Source organism: Molothrus ater, chromosome 17 (genome assembly GCF_012460135.2).
Source record: "Molothrus ater isolate BHLD 08-10-18 breed brown headed cowbird chromosome 17, BPBGC_Mater_1.1, whole genome shotgun sequence".
Taxonomy (NCBI): domain Eukaryota; kingdom Metazoa; phylum Chordata; class Aves; order Passeriformes; family Icteridae; genus Molothrus; species Molothrus ater.
In genome coordinates, this window is record NC_050494.2 from 7,629,444 (window position 1) to 7,647,348 (window position 17,905).

The 17,905-nt window shown below is 45.6% G+C and overlaps 1 protein-coding gene across 2 annotated transcripts; it reads right to left on the minus strand.

Moving 5' to 3' along the window:
* Positions 1-7,591: 7,591 nt before the first annotated feature.
* On the minus strand, positions 7,592-17,513 carry MAPRE1 (microtubule associated protein RP/EB family member 1). Of its 2 annotated transcripts, none has more exons than XM_036395503.2 (7): positions 17,456-17,513; positions 16,709-16,832; positions 13,969-14,114; positions 12,514-12,703; positions 12,026-12,135; positions 11,188-11,340; positions 7,592-10,814 (listed from the first exon to the last, which is right to left on the minus strand). In XM_036395503.2, exons 2-7 carry the CDS (start codon positions 16,827-16,829, stop codon positions 10,758-10,760), a joined length of 777 nt encoding a protein of 258 aa, XP_036251396.1. In that variant the 5' UTR covers positions 16,830-16,832; positions 17,456-17,513; the 3' UTR covers positions 7,592-10,757. The 2 variants fall into 2 exon arrangements, with proteins under 2 accessions (XP_036251396.1, XP_036251395.1); XM_036395502.2 differs by having other exon boundaries at positions 12,499-12,703.
* Between the last annotated feature and the right edge of the window lie 392 nt (positions 17,514-17,905).

A 17,905-nucleotide genomic window follows, 5' to 3' on the forward strand; every position in this document is an offset into this window, starting at 1 on the left:
TTCCCTTGAGTTCACCTATACAGATGCCAGAGAAGATGCACAAGGATTTTTTTAGTAAGATAACACAAAATTTACAGGTAGATAAATCATGACAGCCACAGAAGAATCAACATTACCCTATCCACCAGCATCAAACCCAGCCATTTAGGAGCCCAGGTGCCAATAATCAGGATTTTGGACTCTTGGGAGCAGTGATTTAACATTAACATCTTCTGTTATTGCAAAATTATTTGGACAGGGGAACCCCCTGTTGCAGAGACCCCCCAGTCCCCAGGCACACATTGTTCAGCCTGTGCTGCTGAACAGCAGAGCACAGCCCAAAGTGGGAAAACAGGGAGGAAACAGCAAGGAAAACAACACAAACAGTACAGCTGTAGATACAAAAAAAAAAAAAAAAAATCATATCTCCCAGCTTTATGGCAGCCCAGATACAGAACCCTGTCTGAGTGCTTTAAAGCACCTTAAACAGCAACCATGGGGCTGGATCCTTGCTGGATCTCATCAGTGTTTGGGAGCTGCTGGATGGCTGAAAACCTGAAAACAGCATGGAAGGGGGGTGGTAGAATGCAGAGCCAGAGAGGGAAAAAGTAAGAAACAGGAATGAGATGCAAATAGAGAGAGAGACAATCAAGGAGTGTGAATTTAAAAAAAAAAAAAAAAGAAAAAAAAAAAGAGGTGGGAACAAAAGGAAAAGGGAAGTTCAAATGGTACAAGAATATTGGATGAGGAAGGAGGATAATGTTAAATTCCCAGCAGCATGGCCTGATCCCATTGTGCGATGGGGAAATCCCAGATCTGAGGCACAGACCTGTCCTGCAGGAGCCTCCTGTGAGATTTTAATGGGAGCAAAGGAAGCACCGTGGATCTTATCAGTGGCTGAGCAGGAGACAAGGCAGAGCTGAGGAATGGACTTTATCTGGTGGTGCCAGTCCCAAGGAAGGCTGCAAAAGAGGAAGGATCCCACAGAGGGATGTTGTGGTTGGAGCCTCAGCGCCTGGGAATGCCTGGTTTTCAGGGAGGATGTGGTGGGGAGGCCATTTGGTTTAGTCCACTGCTGCTGCTTCCTCAGGAGAGTCCAGTGGGACATGAACAGCACAGGGGGAGTCTGATGGAAAGGAAAAAACAGGAGAGAGTGGAGGGGACTGACCACTGAAGGTGGAGAAAGGGAAAGCAGAATGAAAAGCCAAAGGGGAATAGAGGAGCTGCAGTATTTCTGCGCATACAGAGGTTTGGGACTGACAGAAGCTGCAGGTGCATCCCTGGCACTGAAGAAAGGCCACGAGAGCAGCAACATTCCCCCAGGATTCCCCTCTGGAGCCCAGAGGGCAAAAGCTGTGTGAGGACCCACGGGGCTCCAGGGGCAGCGCCAAGTCGGGGTAGAGAAGGATCGTGAGCAAGGCCCTGCTGTCCCTGCGGGTGCAGCCACCACCTTCCAGGGACACAGAAGGTGCAGGAGCAGCAGCACAAAGTACAATTCCCATTTTGATATGGGAAGGTACAGGGAGAGCAGTAGGAGTCCTGCTGATCCACTGCTATCCATATTTATAATATGCCAGTGCCTTATGAGCAATACAAAAATCCAAGGACAATTTTATAGACCAGATTCACAGCCCATTTGAGACACAGCCACAATAACAGTTTGCTACATTGTCTTACATGAGGCATTCAAAGTCCAGGGCTCTTGGAGAGAATCTGTGAAAGAATGTCTCATGGCCAGAGATAAATGCATAGCTGTAAGCCTGGAAGAAAGCTACAAAAAGGTGATAAACATAATTTCTGCATATATATATATTAGATATAATAAATTGTTTCCACATATAACTTCACAGAAAATAGTTAAAACTTAACTAAACTTATAACCTGCAAAGCACAGAGGAGAAATGAGTGGTGACCTGAAACACTCCATGAGTAAGAAATTTGCAGAGTTCCCAGGAGCTGCCAGAGTTGCTTTCCACCAAGGAATGCCCAGGGCACTCCCAGGGACCCTTCCCCAGAAGAGAGGAACAGACTCCCAAATCCTGGAGTAAAGGAGGCATTTACCCCTGTGGAGCAGCATCCCATCCATAATCCAAGGCCATGGCACAGCTGTCCCACAGTGAGGGAGGAGATTCTGACACATTTGTTGTCACAGATACCAAAGAATTTGGTGCCAGGTCTGCAGAGGGAGATCCCATGACACAGGAGTAACACCATGGTGGCTTCACACACGTTTAACCTCAGGCACCCACAGCCATTTCCAGAGCATGCAGGGTACTGGATGTGCTGGAAACATCCCTAAATCACAAACCAGCTGACAAAGGCAACATTCCTTTGACTTCAGGAAAAGGACACTGCATGGCCCCAGAACAGGCAGAAATTTTTGTAAGTATCACAGAATCACTGTCTGGTTTGGGTTGGAAGGAACCTTAAACCTCAGCTGGTTTCACCCCCCTGCCATGGGCAGGGACACCTTCCACTATCCCAGGTTCCTCCAAACCCCATCCAACCTGGCCTTGTGCATTCCAGGAATGGGGCAGCCACAGCTTCTCTGGGCAATAGTTCCACCCAGCAAACTGACATTGCTCAGACCCACATTTTCTGATGTAGCCCTTGATTAATGTCCCCAGGCTGCAGAGAAGCAATAGGTTGTTTTCAGAATTCAGGCAAAGGCCGCCACCATCTGCCTCTCTAGACTTCACTGTCACCTGAAGTGACAAACAGGTTTCCTCGTGCCTCTGCTCCTGGATGAGCTCTGTCCCAAAAGAGCTGTAAGTCAAATGTTTTTCAGCCACAATAACCTTTAGAGACAAACCAAAAGTTCAAGAAAAACTCCATGAACAATGTGAGCTTGAAGCTCACTGATGCCAAAAAGGAGAGAAACGGGAAGCAGGGTCCAACTACACCTCTCCAAAATCCAGCCTTGTGACTTTGTGCTCAGCCTAGAACACTTCAGTCAGCCAGCAGGAGCCTGAATGAGGATGAGACGATCCTGTTTAAACAGACCCTCCTAGGAAATTATTGAAAAATTGTTTGCTCTCCATCTCAGTTCCTAAAAGGCAGCAATACAAACAGAAAGCATTTCTCTCAGACATGTTCAACCATCAATCCATGCACACTCCCAGCCTGTTACACTGCACTATTCCTGCTATCTCAGCACCCAGGTGTGCAAACCCTGAAATCTCCTCAAAGGGTTCCACTCTGGATGAAGAAAAGAGAGGTACAAGGCCAAGGAAAAAGCTGCGGGTGGGATGAAGTAGGAGAGGAGATATATGATCATATTTCACCTCACTGGAAACCTTTATAATCCTTAAAGAATCAGAAATGTTTGGGTCTTGAAGCACAGAATAAAGAATGGAAGTGGAGGGGCCTCGCAGCAGAGGGGGGGACACAATCCAGCACCTACTGAATCTTTATTCTTCTGCTGAATGTCTATCAAACTTTTCCACTTTCCTTAGGAATTCATGCTCTAGTCCTTCCCTGCCTTTAGTATTAGAAGGGGAAATAAGTGTTCAATGTGGAATTAAATTCCATGAGTTCATTTCACCATGGACATAGACTGTTTTTGCAAGAGGCTCTTACACCTTTAGTCTCCTCCTCCAGCCCCAATGCAGTCTCTCTCCAGGCTGGATTAACCTCAGTTCTTTCAATCTTCCTGAATAGACCATTTTACCTCTAAATCCAGACCCCATGAAGGAGAATAGCTGTCATAACTTATATCCTGATTTGCCTTTGTAACAGGCACAATCTTCTACATTCATGGTCTCGTGTACAATAGCCTAACCAGACTGGTTAAACCCAAAAGAGAGCCCATTTGAAGGAGTCATTTATTACCAAATCCATTACTTTACAAGAGACATTCTTAAACGAGGAACTGGTTTATTAAGCCAATTCCATCAGGGAGGATGCTCATGTTTTCTATTTGATGGAGAAATGAATGCTTAAGGAGCAGACACGTTTCCTGGCAGCACAAGAAAATCAGTTCGAGTGGAAGACAAATCCCAGCAGCTCTGGATGTGGGGTTGGGTCTCAGAAATGCCCTAGAGTCAGAATGGGATCCCTGCTTCTGAATTTAGGTAATCCAGACCCTCCCTGCAGGACAGACAGTGACATCATGTGCACAGCACCAAAGGGAGCAGAATTAATTACTGAGGTTCTGTTTTGCTGACAGGAGGAACTACAGAAGATGGCCATGAAAATAAACACTGCCTACCACTGGTAACAAATGGTGCTCCTTTTCTCACTTTTTTCTTTTTCTTCCTTTTTTTTCTCCTTTTTAATACATCAGGAAATTACTTTTGCAACTGGTACTCCTTCAGCTTCATCTTTCATTCCAGAGGACAGTGTCATTAGCCAGGCTGTGAAGCATCACAGTCAATGTCAGCCTTCAGAAAGTGTCATCGATGTCTCTATTGTTAATATTGTCTATAATTTCTTTCATTGCCTGCAGAACCCATTGAAACCTGTGCAAACAAACATTGTAAATTCACACCTAGACTTAACCAGGTAATTCATAACTGAGAAAAAAAGATCACAGACATGGCTGGATGTAACAGATGAATCAAAAGTGAACCCCAAAAGAGCCCTGTGGCACACTCCCAGAGTTTCCAAACCATTTATTAGAAGCCTGAATGGTGCAGTTCATGGCCATTACACACCTAGACAGGTATGACAAAGAGTTATTTTTAAATTGGCTATTTGGACATGCTGCTTTCCAGTTTGCACACACATCTGCAGTGATTTTCCACATAGAACAAACCACTATGTAACTCTGAAGTATTAAACTTTCATTGTGATTACTGCTCACTAATAAAAACTTTCCTAAATTGGTCAAAAGGGAGTCACAGGTTGCAGCTGTTACCTTGCCTTACCACTGGAAGCCTCAAGCCTTAATGCTATTGCCTTTAAATATTGAATGTTTGAAGGAGGAAGCAAAGGAACATTTTTCATAAGAAGCATAAATTACATCATAAATTAGGAAGAGAGGAAATTCATTTCCTCAAGTATTTCCAGAGGTGTTTCCCAGCCAGTTTGTTGTTTACTCTAAGTGATGAGAAACGGTATTTTCCTCTTGTTGAGCATGAGAGGTATCTGTGAAAGGCAGTCATTGACCCCTGTTTGGGAGTTTCCTTGACTAAAAACCAGCCTGATTCCTGAATGGGTTACGTGGAGTTTGACAGCACAGGGAATCTCATCACTATATCCTGCAGAAAGGGAGGAACGGGGGCAGTACAGTAAATGTGCTGAAAATGGCTTCTAATTGTGCCAGGGGAGGTTTAGGTTGGATATCAGGGGAAATTTCTTCCCTGGCAGGGTGGCCAGGCGCTGACACAGGTGTCCCAGGGCAGTGGTGGAGTCCCCATCCTTGGAGGAATTTAAAAGCTGTGTGGATGTAGCACTTGGGGACATGGTGGCCTTGGCTGTGCCGGGGGGACAATGGGACTCAGTAATTCTGGAGGGCTTTTTCAACCCAAACAATTCAGTGATTTTTCCAAGGTCACTCTTTCTGACCCTCTCTCTGAGGAAAGGCCTCTGCTTGCAAAGCTTTACCACCCCAGGTAACCCTGCACAGCTCCTGCCAGCCTGAGGATGCTTTACACACATCAGCCTTACCTGAAACAGAGGGAAACCAGTTCCCACCAGCTCTTTGTGTCCCACGGTGCAGCAGTGTCAGAGGGAGATGGTTTCACTTGCTGTGGCGCCACTCTCCCTGGCAGCAGCACATTCCATCTGCTCCCAGCTCCCTGTGCATCCACAGCTCACAGGGGGAGGCTCCAGGGTGGCTGCCCCACCTCTGCTGAGGGGCTTCCCCCCTCCTGACAGCCACTGCCACAAACCTCTCCTGCCATTTCCTCCCCACTCTCCCAGAACCCCTGCCTTGAGAGAAAAGCCAAGATCAAACACAGGTTTATATTCAGGTCTTGGAAACGGACCCACCTCCACCATCCCTCATTTTAATCTCATCTGCTCATCACTCCATAAATATCAACCTGCAGAGCTTTGGACATGTTAAGATTTATATCCATGCTGTCCCCTGAGATTTAATGCCTCCTGAATGTCCATTCATCCTTATGCATACCCTGGGGACAAAATCAGAGTCAGAGAAGATTGACAGGCAACCATTTTATGAAATATTTTCAAGAGGAAAATGTCTGCAAAACATCTGTTGGACTTGAAAACAAAAATTGCACCAGTTCCCGTGTCCTACAGCTCTGACAGCTCAGACAAAAGAATTTTTTATCTATAAATACATATACATTTATATATAAATAATTGAAATGTATATAACATAGCTATATATAATATTTAATATTATTGTATGTTGTCATACTGTTTCAATATTTATATATTGTTTAAATAAATACTTATACCTATAATAATATATATCAAAGTTAAAGACATATTATTTAAAGGCCACAGTTCACAAAGCCACCCAGCGGTGTTGAAAAAGAGAAGAATCATTTTTACAGAGAGTGGCCTTTGCCTCCTCAAAGCTGGGGCTGCCTTCTGAAAACTTCCTTTTTGGCCTTAGAAGTTTTGGTTTTGTTTAACTTTGTTCCTTCTCTGTTAAAAGGAAAAGATTAAATGGAAGATAAAGATTGTCTTATTGACAGTTTACATCTGCACAGCCTCAAAAAGACCATTTTCTTCCAGAGAGCCTGATTCATCAGCTTAACAGGTGTTACTCCAAAGAGAAACCCCATTTGTTTTGCCTTTCTCTGGCTGGGCTTTGCCTGGGTCAAACCCAGCTCCCCTCCTGCAGCACAGCAGGACCACTCTGTCCTGCCCAGGGCTCGTGCACCCACCCCTCCTCTCCAGCCACACAACAGTGCACTGTTCCCTCCTTTCCCTAGGGCTGTTTTCCCACACCAGACACCTTTGCAGCTGTCCCTGTACCACTCCATTGCACCATTTTGTTCTCATGCATTTATCCTCTTCTGCAACCTTCTCAAATTTCTCCTCCCATACACACCCGCCACATTCTCTGGTCACACATTTAACACTCCTCCTTCCACTCACTGTAGGCCCATGAACTCTCCAAATGGAATTTCCGTGAGGAACCAAGAGACGCAGACACCTCTGACCCCAAGAGATCTCGCTCACGAGGCTGCAGATGATAGGTCTCACCCTGCAGATGATGCTTTGGGTTTGCTGCCTGCATTCAGAGCATCACCAGAGCAGAGCTGCCCTCTCTCCACACCCCCTGCCATTCCAGAAGTGCTTATTTTGAATTGCCAATGGCTCCATCTCACCTCACTTTCTCCACATTTGAAGATAAGTAATTCCTCAGCTGTCCTGACACAAATTCTCTCCCCTCTGCCAGTAACCTGCAGTTATTAACCTGCCCACATTATTATCTCCTTTTCCTTGTACTAGTACAGGATTAGAGGCACAGGGTGTGCACCATCAGACTGGCCTGAAATCTATGGTACAGCCCTTTTGAGTTTGCATTCCATCTTGCAAAAAATACTTTTCCCTTGTGAGCAGCAGATTCCAGCCTTATCCTTGACAAGATGCCCTCAACTCCCACCCCTGAGCCTGCTCCTGTGAAAGGACATTCCACCAGACAGCCTACAAGATGACTGAGTGCTCAAGCAGCCACATTAAACTGTGATATGATATGACAACAAGAAAGTTTCTGGCCTTTATTTGAAGGCTTTTTACCAGTTACAGTAAGAATTGTCATTGCAAACCAGGAATTTTTTAAAAAATGAATAATAAAAGTTAAAAAAAACATCCACGAGTCCACCTGCAAGTAAGACATGTTGGTACAGAAAGGAGACACGAGCTTTTGCTTCTTCCATTCTGTTTTGTTTTTCAAAGAACTGATAGAACTAAGATACTAGGAAAGGTTGGATGCTATCAGAATCATTCCAGCAGGTGAGCATTTAACAGCATATACTGTACCAGGGTAACAGAGTAGCTACGTTAAGTCTATGGGTTTGAGTTGAGCCTATTGTAATTTGCTTCCCAAAAAGGACATTAAAAACCAGATTATGCCAAGAGGTTACAATGGAGCCATAAATTGGCTACATGAGTTTGTCCCCATTCTATTTACGACTCATCTTGGTAGCAAAGGAGTGATGTAAGCACCTGGAAATCTGAGCAGTGGGTGGCTGACCAGACTGCCACTGCAATTCAGCTTTACAATGCACATCCATGGGCCTCCCAAGGCACACCAGCAGCAATCCTGACTCAGCCTTCTCTTAGCAGGAAAGGCCATTTACCTGCTTTGACCAAAATCAACCCATCTCATGACCTGTTGCTTCCCAGTTCCACACATGCAATCCTCTTGGAAAGAGATTTGAAGCAACCAGGTTCCAGTCCACAACTTCTGACCTCCCAAAATTCATCTTCACCTTCAGCCACATCCTGCTGCCACCTTTTGCTTTGAGTTGCTGGAATAATGGAATATTTAGAGTCGAAAAAAAATATGCTTCCGACTTCAAAGCAAGGAAGTAATGGGAAAGAAGATTTTATGTGCATCAAACCCTGGGTCTATGTCCAGCCCCAGCTGTGCCACAGCAGCAGGCAGTGCCAGCAGTGCCTGTTCTCCTCAGTAAGGCACCCACAGAGCCCTCAGGGGCAGGGAAGGTGCTCCCCAGCACAGGAGCAGCCCAGCAGGGATCACTTCCCATCCCATGAGCACTTCTCTGCAGATGCTGGTCTGCGCACACAGCTGTGACAGGAACATTTAAGCTCATCTAAGAAACACAATTCAAGTCAAACAAATCAACTCAGTTTACAGTCAGTCTGCTCACAGAGCCTGGTGACAGAAACAATTAACATCTTGTTTGTCTGTAACTCATAACCAATGTTTTAGCAGTTTCAAAACACATTAAACACACAAAAAGTCACGTGACAGCATTCCTGTAACACATCCCTATTCCCACACCAAGAGGAGGAGGAGGAGGAAGTCAACACCACACTCACATCCCACTGACTTGTGGGAGGGAAAACACAGAAAGAAAAAAAACCCAAAAACTGAAACAACCATTTGTGCCAGCACACTCCAAACAAAGTTCCAATACTGCTGCTACTGTGGTTAGCAATGCCTGGAGCTGGGGAATGGAAGCTGAAATTCCAGGTCCTGCAAGCTTCACCATTAAACTATCACGGGCTTCAGCTCTGCCTAATCGTATCTGAAAGCATGAGAGACTTCAGCAGACATGACACTCTTGAAATACAGAACTTTATTTAGAAACTGCTTAAAATAGAAAAACCCTGTCAAGAAAAATCCAAGTCAAATATGGTTTCTCAGTAAAATGGAGTTTTAGGGCAACAGAAGTCTAAAAGGCCACAAGAGAAATAGCACCACTGCAATTTTAAACAATGGCTAGATACTTGCATTTTTGGCATTCACTGAATTTGGGTTTTTCTCTGAACTTCACAAAGATTCATGCACTACACAATTACCATAAAATGCTCTCCTACACACATTTTAGGACAAGCTACCACCAGAAACAAATGAATACAAGCACAACAGGACTGATCAATCTCAGTAGTGAAAGGGGGTCAGAAGTCTTGCAGGATCTTGCCAAACACAACAGTAATGAGGGGCATGATAGAAAAAAAGGACAGTTAAGGAAAGTATTTTAAATATTAATATTTAAGTTAGTCTCAGTACTGTATTTTCTGCAATAACATTAGCTCTGTTAGCCAGCATCTTTTAGTTTTTACCCCAGAAGACTACTGAACTGGCAAGTGTTATTACTAATATGCCCTGGTTCAAAGGGGAAAAAAAAAAAAGAAAGCAGACAGAAAAATATCATCCTCATGTGCTCAATTGACTTTCATTCAAAGCCAGCTGCACAGTGCAAGTCCTGTTACAACTACTGGGCATGTTCAGCATTCCTTGGGATGGGAAAGGGAAAAGTGAGAGAACAGAAGGGATTCCAACAGAAATGAAAATAAACAGAACAAATAAAAACAAGAGCCAGGAAGAAAAATCACTTCTGAAGGACATTTTAGGCAGTAAGACTGTGTGCCCTTTGCTTTGTTTTGCTTTTCTTACAGAAAACACAGTACGTTTTGGCAAAGCCACAATGCCACAGAAAAAGGCTTCAGCACTCTTCAAGGTAATTTATGTGTCTCAGCTGTTCATACTCCCTCTAATCTTGTGACAGGCAACGTTAAGGCCCATTTCATCGAGAACTAATCACTTAGTAAGCAGCTTTACATAGGAATGGAGTTTTGTTTTAATAGCCCCTTTTGAGCACTTGCTGACACAGTGAGACTGCCAGGCAAGGCCTCTCGGACAGCAGTGAATGGAGTTAAACAAACGTCTACCCCAATATGAAGCACATAAAATCTCCCATCACATTACTTCAATTTGGCATATGGAAGCATATTTTAAATACTCTTAAGGCATTTATTATAATTTCTGTTCTGCAATTTCACATTAACTCAATCTTTCTGTGAGTCAGTCTTTAATTTCTCTACTGCACACCGCCTTAGATACAAAAAGAGTCTTCCCACAAACCAGTGTTTTACCAGCAAACCATTCTGCAACAAGTTCCAAATATTCAGCCTCTTGCTCCCTAAATATACCACCTTGATGTGAATACTGCTCTGCTACAGCGTGAGAAAGAGCTCCTAACTCAAACCCACTGTAAAAGTGAAACTTCTGCAAAGTGCACTTTAAGAAGAGGTACTTTTTTTGCTTATGAAAAGAAACCAGTGAGTCCTCTAAGAATAAAGTGGAGTATTTTACAGTTAAGCACATGATCTGGGGCAAAGAATTCTGATGTTGCTGCTCTGCTGGTACAGTATGTGGTCTGTTAATACTCTTCTTGTTCCTCCTGCGGTGCTCCTTCGTCAGGTATCACAAAGCCTTCCTGAAGGGGAAGAAAACAAGTGCTTTAATGAAAATCTGATGTCAAACCAGTTCCTGGCTACTCTCTAGTTACTTTTTTTCCCCTCTTACTTCAGGTAAGACACCCTTAAGTCATTGTTTACAGTGTCAAGATGTATTACCAGAAGTATTTTCCTCATCTTTGATCTATCTGTTACATACTACTCATGAAAGGTCTACCTTGTTTGCTGTCTGACTATAATTAAATTACCTGATGCTTTATTACAGGAAAAAGCTAGGCCATAAACCTCATAGGGAAAAAAAGGCAGAACTGGAGGGAGGCAGGGAAAGCAAACCAGCTTCCAATTACAAGGGCAGGAGGAACTGTGCAACCCAGTCTATAAGAGATTACTTACATCTGTGGCATAAAGAATTTCCACAATCCTCTGCAACACTGGATCATTCTCCCCTTCATTCTCCTGGCAGATCAATTCAATGTTCCTCAATTTGCCAAAGTAGAAGTCTCTCTCCTTCTCCAGATCTTCAACAGTAAGTTTCAAAGCGTTGATCTGCCAAAGGGCATCAATAATAATTATATCCACCAGAGACAGAATTCAGCAGGATCTATGCAAAAGGGGTGTCCCAAAAGTTCTCAGAAGGGTGTTGACATGCAAAGCACTTCAGCAGTAACCAAGATATGGGGGAGGGGGAACTGTGAGAGGAGGAAAAGGGCCATTTCTCAAATTTTAGTATCACTGCCACAACAAACATCCAGTCCAACACACACAAACCCACTTGGAAAGACTAAAGGCTGATTCCCTGAAATAGGTAAAGCACTGACTGCCTGCAGTTCTCCCTGCTAACACATTCTTTCACGACAGCTCTCCTGCTGACAGCAGGTTCAGTTGTGTAGCACTCAGTCCGGATTTCAGTGAAGGAGCAGCTGCTCATAGCTCCGTTGGAATGCTGGGAGAGCTGCAACACAGCTGTGGGAATACTTACAGACCCTGCTATGTGTGACACAGCCCACACTGGGGTGAAATGTCTGGCCACTCGTGTGCCACAGGAGGGGTTTTGCTTCCATCAGGAGAGCAAGACCACTGTAACGAAGGGCTCCAAATAAGTGATTTTAAATGAGCTGATTCAGATCATTTTCTTCCATCTGCCTGACCCAGACATTCCATGGTATTGGAAAAACAAACCTGCACATAACTCTATCAAGCAGAGGTCAGTCACAGGGCTGCCCTTACACACCTGCTCGATCAATCCTGCTGATTCTTCATCTCCTCCACCCTTTTTGCCCATCCCAGGCCCAGCTCTGGGACCTGCTGGGGTCCTCTGTGCAACAATGGGCCTCTGCGGGGCTGCAAGATCAATTCACCAATTAATTCCAATTCTCCCTCCCATAAAGGTACTATCCCCCCTCCAAGCATGCTTAGGCATGAAAGAGATTGAAGAGATATTCCTTCCTTAACTCCATGCAACATGTCCTTTCTTTTTGGCACACTTGGCACCAATCCTTGCCATTCTCTCTTTTATAGAAGACTGTTCTTTCTGTAGCCTCCAGACACCTGGGTACTACAGGAGCCTCAGTCTTTGAGCCTGGCATCTCTGAAACAAGCTGCAAAACACTAGAATCCCATACACTTATTTTAAATCACAACCCAGTCTTCATTTCCCCAGAGTTTTTCATGATCTAGATCACATTTTTCACTATTTTTCTCTACCTGCACTGCCAGTACCGAGAGATTTCCTGGTTTTGTTCACAACTGGAGTAACAAGGTTTGGTGCTATTGTGTCTTGGCCTTGTCGAGCAGCAACAGGATCATACTCCTTCCCGTCATAGTTTGCATCAAAAAATTTTTTGAACCACTGAACAAATTCAAAGTTGTCCTGAAATTTTCCTTTCACTAGTTTGTCCACAGGAATTATCTGAAGAGGAGAAAAAAGAAAAAAAAAATAGACTCATAAAGGGTAAAGAATCTCTCTCTTGTGTTTTTATATAAAGTTTTAAAGTTAATGCACTCAAAAGATATGCAAATTTAATTCTTGTCCAGTCTAGGGGAAAATCCCCTTGACCACAACTATATCAAATAATGGGATTTTTGTAATTATTGGAATGAAAAACCAATCATGCTTTGCCTTTGAGGGTCCAAATAATTTTAAATTATTCTGCTGCAAAGTTTCTGCTAGACCAAGTTTACAGACAAAACTTCTTCCTGTCCACATGAAGCTGGCTCTGATGGATCTGAACTGACCCACTCCAGAACTGCTACAAGAGCTAAACATCACTGTCACAGCAGACTCCAGCTCCTCTGGGATGAGGTGTATAACTAAAGACTATTAAAAAATGTAGAAAACAGTAAAGTTTTGTTCGTAGAGATTTTTTCTTTTTTTCATAAGGCATTTGGAAGCCAGGCTGGTTGTCCAGATGGATTGTGTGGACAGACTGCACAAGCCACTGTCCCCAAGCACAGACTGACTCTGTGTTGGAGCCGCCAGCTATGGAATGAGACATCTTCTTAAAGAAGGAAAAAGCTTCAACCCTGGATGTTCTGCATCCTACCAAATACTGTCTGTAAATATTACCTGAATAAATCCCCCCTCCATCAGAACTGTCATTCCATCCGAACAAGCTTTTCCACAATTTCATTTTCACTACGAAAAGTCACAGATTTTAGTATCTGGAGGCATTTAAAAGCCATTTAGATGTGGCATTTGGGGACATGGTTTAGTGGTGGCCTTGGCAATGCTGAGGGAACAGTTGGATTTGATGGTCTCAGACAGATTTTCCAACCTTAAAAATTATGTAACTCTATACACTTGTAAAGAGAAATTTGGAATCCTTAGGACTACCACAGCAGTAGGTAATGGGAGCATACCTCCTACAAAGATGGTCCTAAGAGGAAGCTCAGGCAAACCTTATCTCATAGAAATTCCAGTATTATTTTGTGCCACAGAAGTTTCCCAGAATTAAAAGGGTAACATTAATCTCATCATTAAGAACTGGAAGTCTGACCTTGACTGGAGCAAAGCAAAATGTGTCCTAACTGATGTGAGGCAGGCCAAAACAAAAGGTTTTGAGATTTATAAACCAAAATCAAATTCTGTTCCCAGATTTATTCAGTTTTAAATCTGAAAGTTCATTCCATCTACATTAACACTGAAAGCAGAGGGTCAGTTATAGCCCAGCTTACTTTGTCAACACCCATTCGTTTAAAACCTGCTTGTAGAACCTTGAAGTTTTGAATGTACTCATGTTCCAATTTTGCTTGAAACTTCACTTTCTTGAGTGCTACAGAACCTGGGAAGAGCATGTCCATGAACTGACAGTATGCAGCACCTGCCAAAAGGAAAAGAACACAAATCCTGGGATGAATTAAGTCAGCTCAGCTCACTAACCTTTGTAAGTTTCTTTCCAGTCAGGTCAGCAAACTGACCTGACTCACTCCTCAGTCACACAAGCCCTTTAAAGGCAACAAAGGCAAGAAAACAGGAACCTTCAGTCTCCTTTTTGGTGCAACATGGCCATAAATAAGCTTAAAGGAGCCGGAGAATCAAACTTTTGGGCTCATGACTTGAACTCTTATGAATAAGAACAAACGTGCCTCCAGAATTCCAAGGGGAAAAAAATATCTAATGAATAACTTGACTTGCCTTTCTTCATGGATATCAGTATAGCAGAGATCTGAGATGTTACATGTGTCTAACAAGCATGTAATCTTCTCTTAACAACACTAACAGAACTAAATCAGAAAAAGCATTATTCTAAAAATGGTACTTAACCATTATTGAAATTGTAATACATTTACCTCCTACAAAGAGAACTTATACACAATTAAAGGTGCTCTCCAAGATAAGAGGCTAATGAAGCTGAATTATATTTAAAGCAGGCCTTAATTAAAGAACCAAAATAAGATAAGTGTTTCTTCCTATTAATTTAAATCCTTCATGTCCTCCAATTCAGCACTAGCTGAAGTAAGAGGAAAAGAGAGATTCAGTCCAGCCACAAAGAGTGGACAACCACCTCCATATTTGTAGAATATACACAATAAAAAAAAAGTGGTTTTAAAGTGGATCCTCACTCTGCAGTGATGATGCACAACCATTAAAAGCACAAGCACAACATTCAGAGCATTATTCCCACACCAAGAATCAAGAGTAAAGGAAACCCTAACCTAAACCATCCAACAGCTACACAACAAGCTGTTGGGAGCTATCTGAAGGCCAAAAAGGAATATAGAAGAGCACTGACCTCAACTACTCTGTTCATCTCAACCACATCCTACAACTGTTCGCTCGCTTATCAAGATACTTTACAGGCGCTCCCACTTTCACCTGCTCCCAGGAGACTGATGTCATTCACTGGTGCAAATTAAAATAAAAACAACAAACCAGCTCTTGCTGTTTGCTCTCCATTGTGTCTCAGCTCACTTGCTGCAGAGCTCCAATCCCAACTCAAACACAGAGGACTTGCCAGAAACCAGGGGTTTGCTCACTATTGGCAGTCGGAGCGATAAGCGTGATGAAAACAGAGGGATCACAGCATCAGTCAAAGGGCAGCTCTTGTGCATTTATGCAACCTCAAACTGCTGCTGTCACTGCTGCCCTTGCCAAAGACAGCAAAACAAGCTTGGGAACTCCAGCTTCCACAGGACTATGACAGCAAAAGCCACTTCGTCCCTGCCAAGGCATGAAGCATTATTGCAGATGCAGAAAGGGGACGTTACTCAGGACATACCACATCAACAGCTCTCAGTCTTTTCTCAAAAACAGGTGAGCTGGAATTCTGCAGAGCCAGTACTAATTATCCTCACTTCAACACAGAGCTCTCACAGCATTCAAGGCTCACACCAATCCCATGCAAATCAACCCTGCACACCATAGGGCTTAACCTGCCTATCTGAAAGCAGACAGTGCTTATCACTTCCCTTCCTCCTGTGGCTTATGTCTTTAGTTCCCTCACCCTTACAGTTCTTGTCCATCATCTCACTAGACAAAAACCACTACAAATACCTGTTGTGAGTCCCTTGCTTCTCTGTAATCTTTGGGACTGTTTCTTCCATAGACTCAGCCACAGCCAGTACTGACAGTCCAAATACTCACTTTTAATAAATTCCTCCTTTTATTTCACCTCTAATTTCCACATCTCTCCTTCCATGACCAACACTTTATCCTGAAGTCACTGCATGAGCCAAACTTCCACTTTTCACTGATTGCCTGTTGTAGTTATCCAAATTATCTTGTACCCAGGCTGCATTCTTAGCCTTGGGTTTTGTTCAGCTCTTATTCCACAGACTATTATCTTTTATTTGTTCTTACAAGCCTCCTCCTCCCACACACTCCCTCCCTACGATGACACTTGACTCCATTTCTGTACCACAGACACTTCCCCTTTCCTGCCTACTAGCAGATATGAGATTCAGCTGTGCTAAAGTTAGTTCTAGTCCAGGTAAGCTGGGCTGACACAGACTAGATGTGCTCCAGGACCAAGAGGAGTTTTAAAGGTGCACATGACCCCACGAGTCACTGCCCTGTCCTCCTCACACTCCAGTACTCTTCCAGAACAAATCACAATTGTTTTTGCTAGTTACACTTGCAAGACTTACTCTATCCATGCAGACTAAATGCTTAATTCCTCACGGGAAAACACCCTCTTCCTCAGAATCTCTTTTTCACATTAACACCCATTGCTTATAGCATCTATGCTGTAGTGAGTCATGAGAACGTGCCTTTTCATTACACTGACATTATTTACAACCACTTCAATAACACTCCAGCCATAACTGGATCATAACCCTTACCACGAATCTGCTCACACCAGGACCTAAGCCAGGAGCACAGCTGCAGCAGGGCAGCACAGAGGGTGCAGCCGCACCTCTACAGAACCAGGGTGCACATCCCACGTGGAGGTGGCCTCGGGGTGAACCCCCTTACCTGAGCACAGCTGTTCAATCTTGGTCAGCGTCAGCTGCAGAGATTCATTGATCCACGCCAGCATGTCATGTCGGCTCAAGTTATCGCTGGTCACTGAAGTAGAATACACATTCACTGCCATTTTCTGAAAGACACAACCAGAGGTGTGAGCGCCACAGACGCGGGGCTGCGGTGGAGCCGCTTCCTTTGGAGCCTTCCCGAGCCCCAGCGAGTGAATCGCGGGCTGCCAACAGCTGGGAGGACCCTCCCGCACCGCCCTGCCGAGGGCTCGGCTCCGGCATTTCGGAGGAAAAATGAGCACCGAGGCGCTCACGTGGGAACCGCTGAAAGGAATCACGGCTGCGGCAAGTTACTCATCCCTCTCCCCCGCGCTACCGGGAACGGCCGAAGCGCTTCCTCCGCGGCCACGGTATCTCCCCGGGGATCAATACCGAGCGGCCGCTCCCCGCCCAGCCCCGCCGGCACAAAGCGGAGCCGCCGGTGCAGCTGCCGGCGGGCAGGGCCGCCCGCGCTGCGGGCGGGGCACGGCCCTCGCTCTCCCCGCTCCTGCCCCTCACCACCCCCGCCGGTCCCTCCGCCCCGCCACCCCCGGTCCCTGCCGCACCTCCGCCCGCCGAGGGGCGCGGCCCGGCCCTGCAGGCCTCGCGCCGGTGCCCTCAGGGCGGCGGCGCCCCGCCCGGCCGCTCCCCGAGCCCGGAGCCCTCCCCGCCGCCGGCCGGCGGCCCCGCCGCGGCCCCGGCCCGGTACCTGCGCCGCGCTCGCCCCGTCGGCCCCGCGTTCAAACCGGCCCCGCCCGCCCTGACCGGGACCGCGTCACGCGCTCGCTGCGCGCCTGCGTCACGCGCACGTCACGGCCCGCGCGGGGAGCGCCGCGCGCCGCCAAGGGGCGGGAAACAGTTGTCAGGGGGCGGAGCGAGCTGCTGCGTTGCTATGGAGATGCCACGCCCACTCCGCCCTACGGCTCGCCTGCCATTGGCCGAAGCCTCTGGCCCCGCCCACAGCGGGGGTCCCGCGTGCCCGAGGGTCGCGCCCGGCTCGGGTCTGAGGGTGCGACGGATCCGCCGCGGCCGCAAGTGCCGGGACGGCCGGACCCGGGACACCCCGGCACTGCCCGGCCCGGGAACCCCCGGCACAGCCGGGCCCCGAACTCCCAGCACAGCCCGGCCCCGGACCCAGCGGCACAAACCGACCCCAAAC

Coding starts and splice junctions, on each gene's coding strand:
- MAPRE1 (XM_036395502.2), bottom strand. CDS start 16,829: ATGGCAGTGAATGTGTATTCTACTTCAGTGACCAGCGATAACTTGAGC. Junction 12,704..13,968: donor AACGAATGGGTGTTGACAAA/GTAAGCTGGGCT, acceptor TCTCCTCTTCAG/ATAATTCCTGTGGACAAACT. Junction 10,815..11,187: donor AAATTCTTTATGCCACAGAT/GTAAGTAATCTC, acceptor CTTCCCCTTCAG/GAAGGCTTTGTGATACCTGA.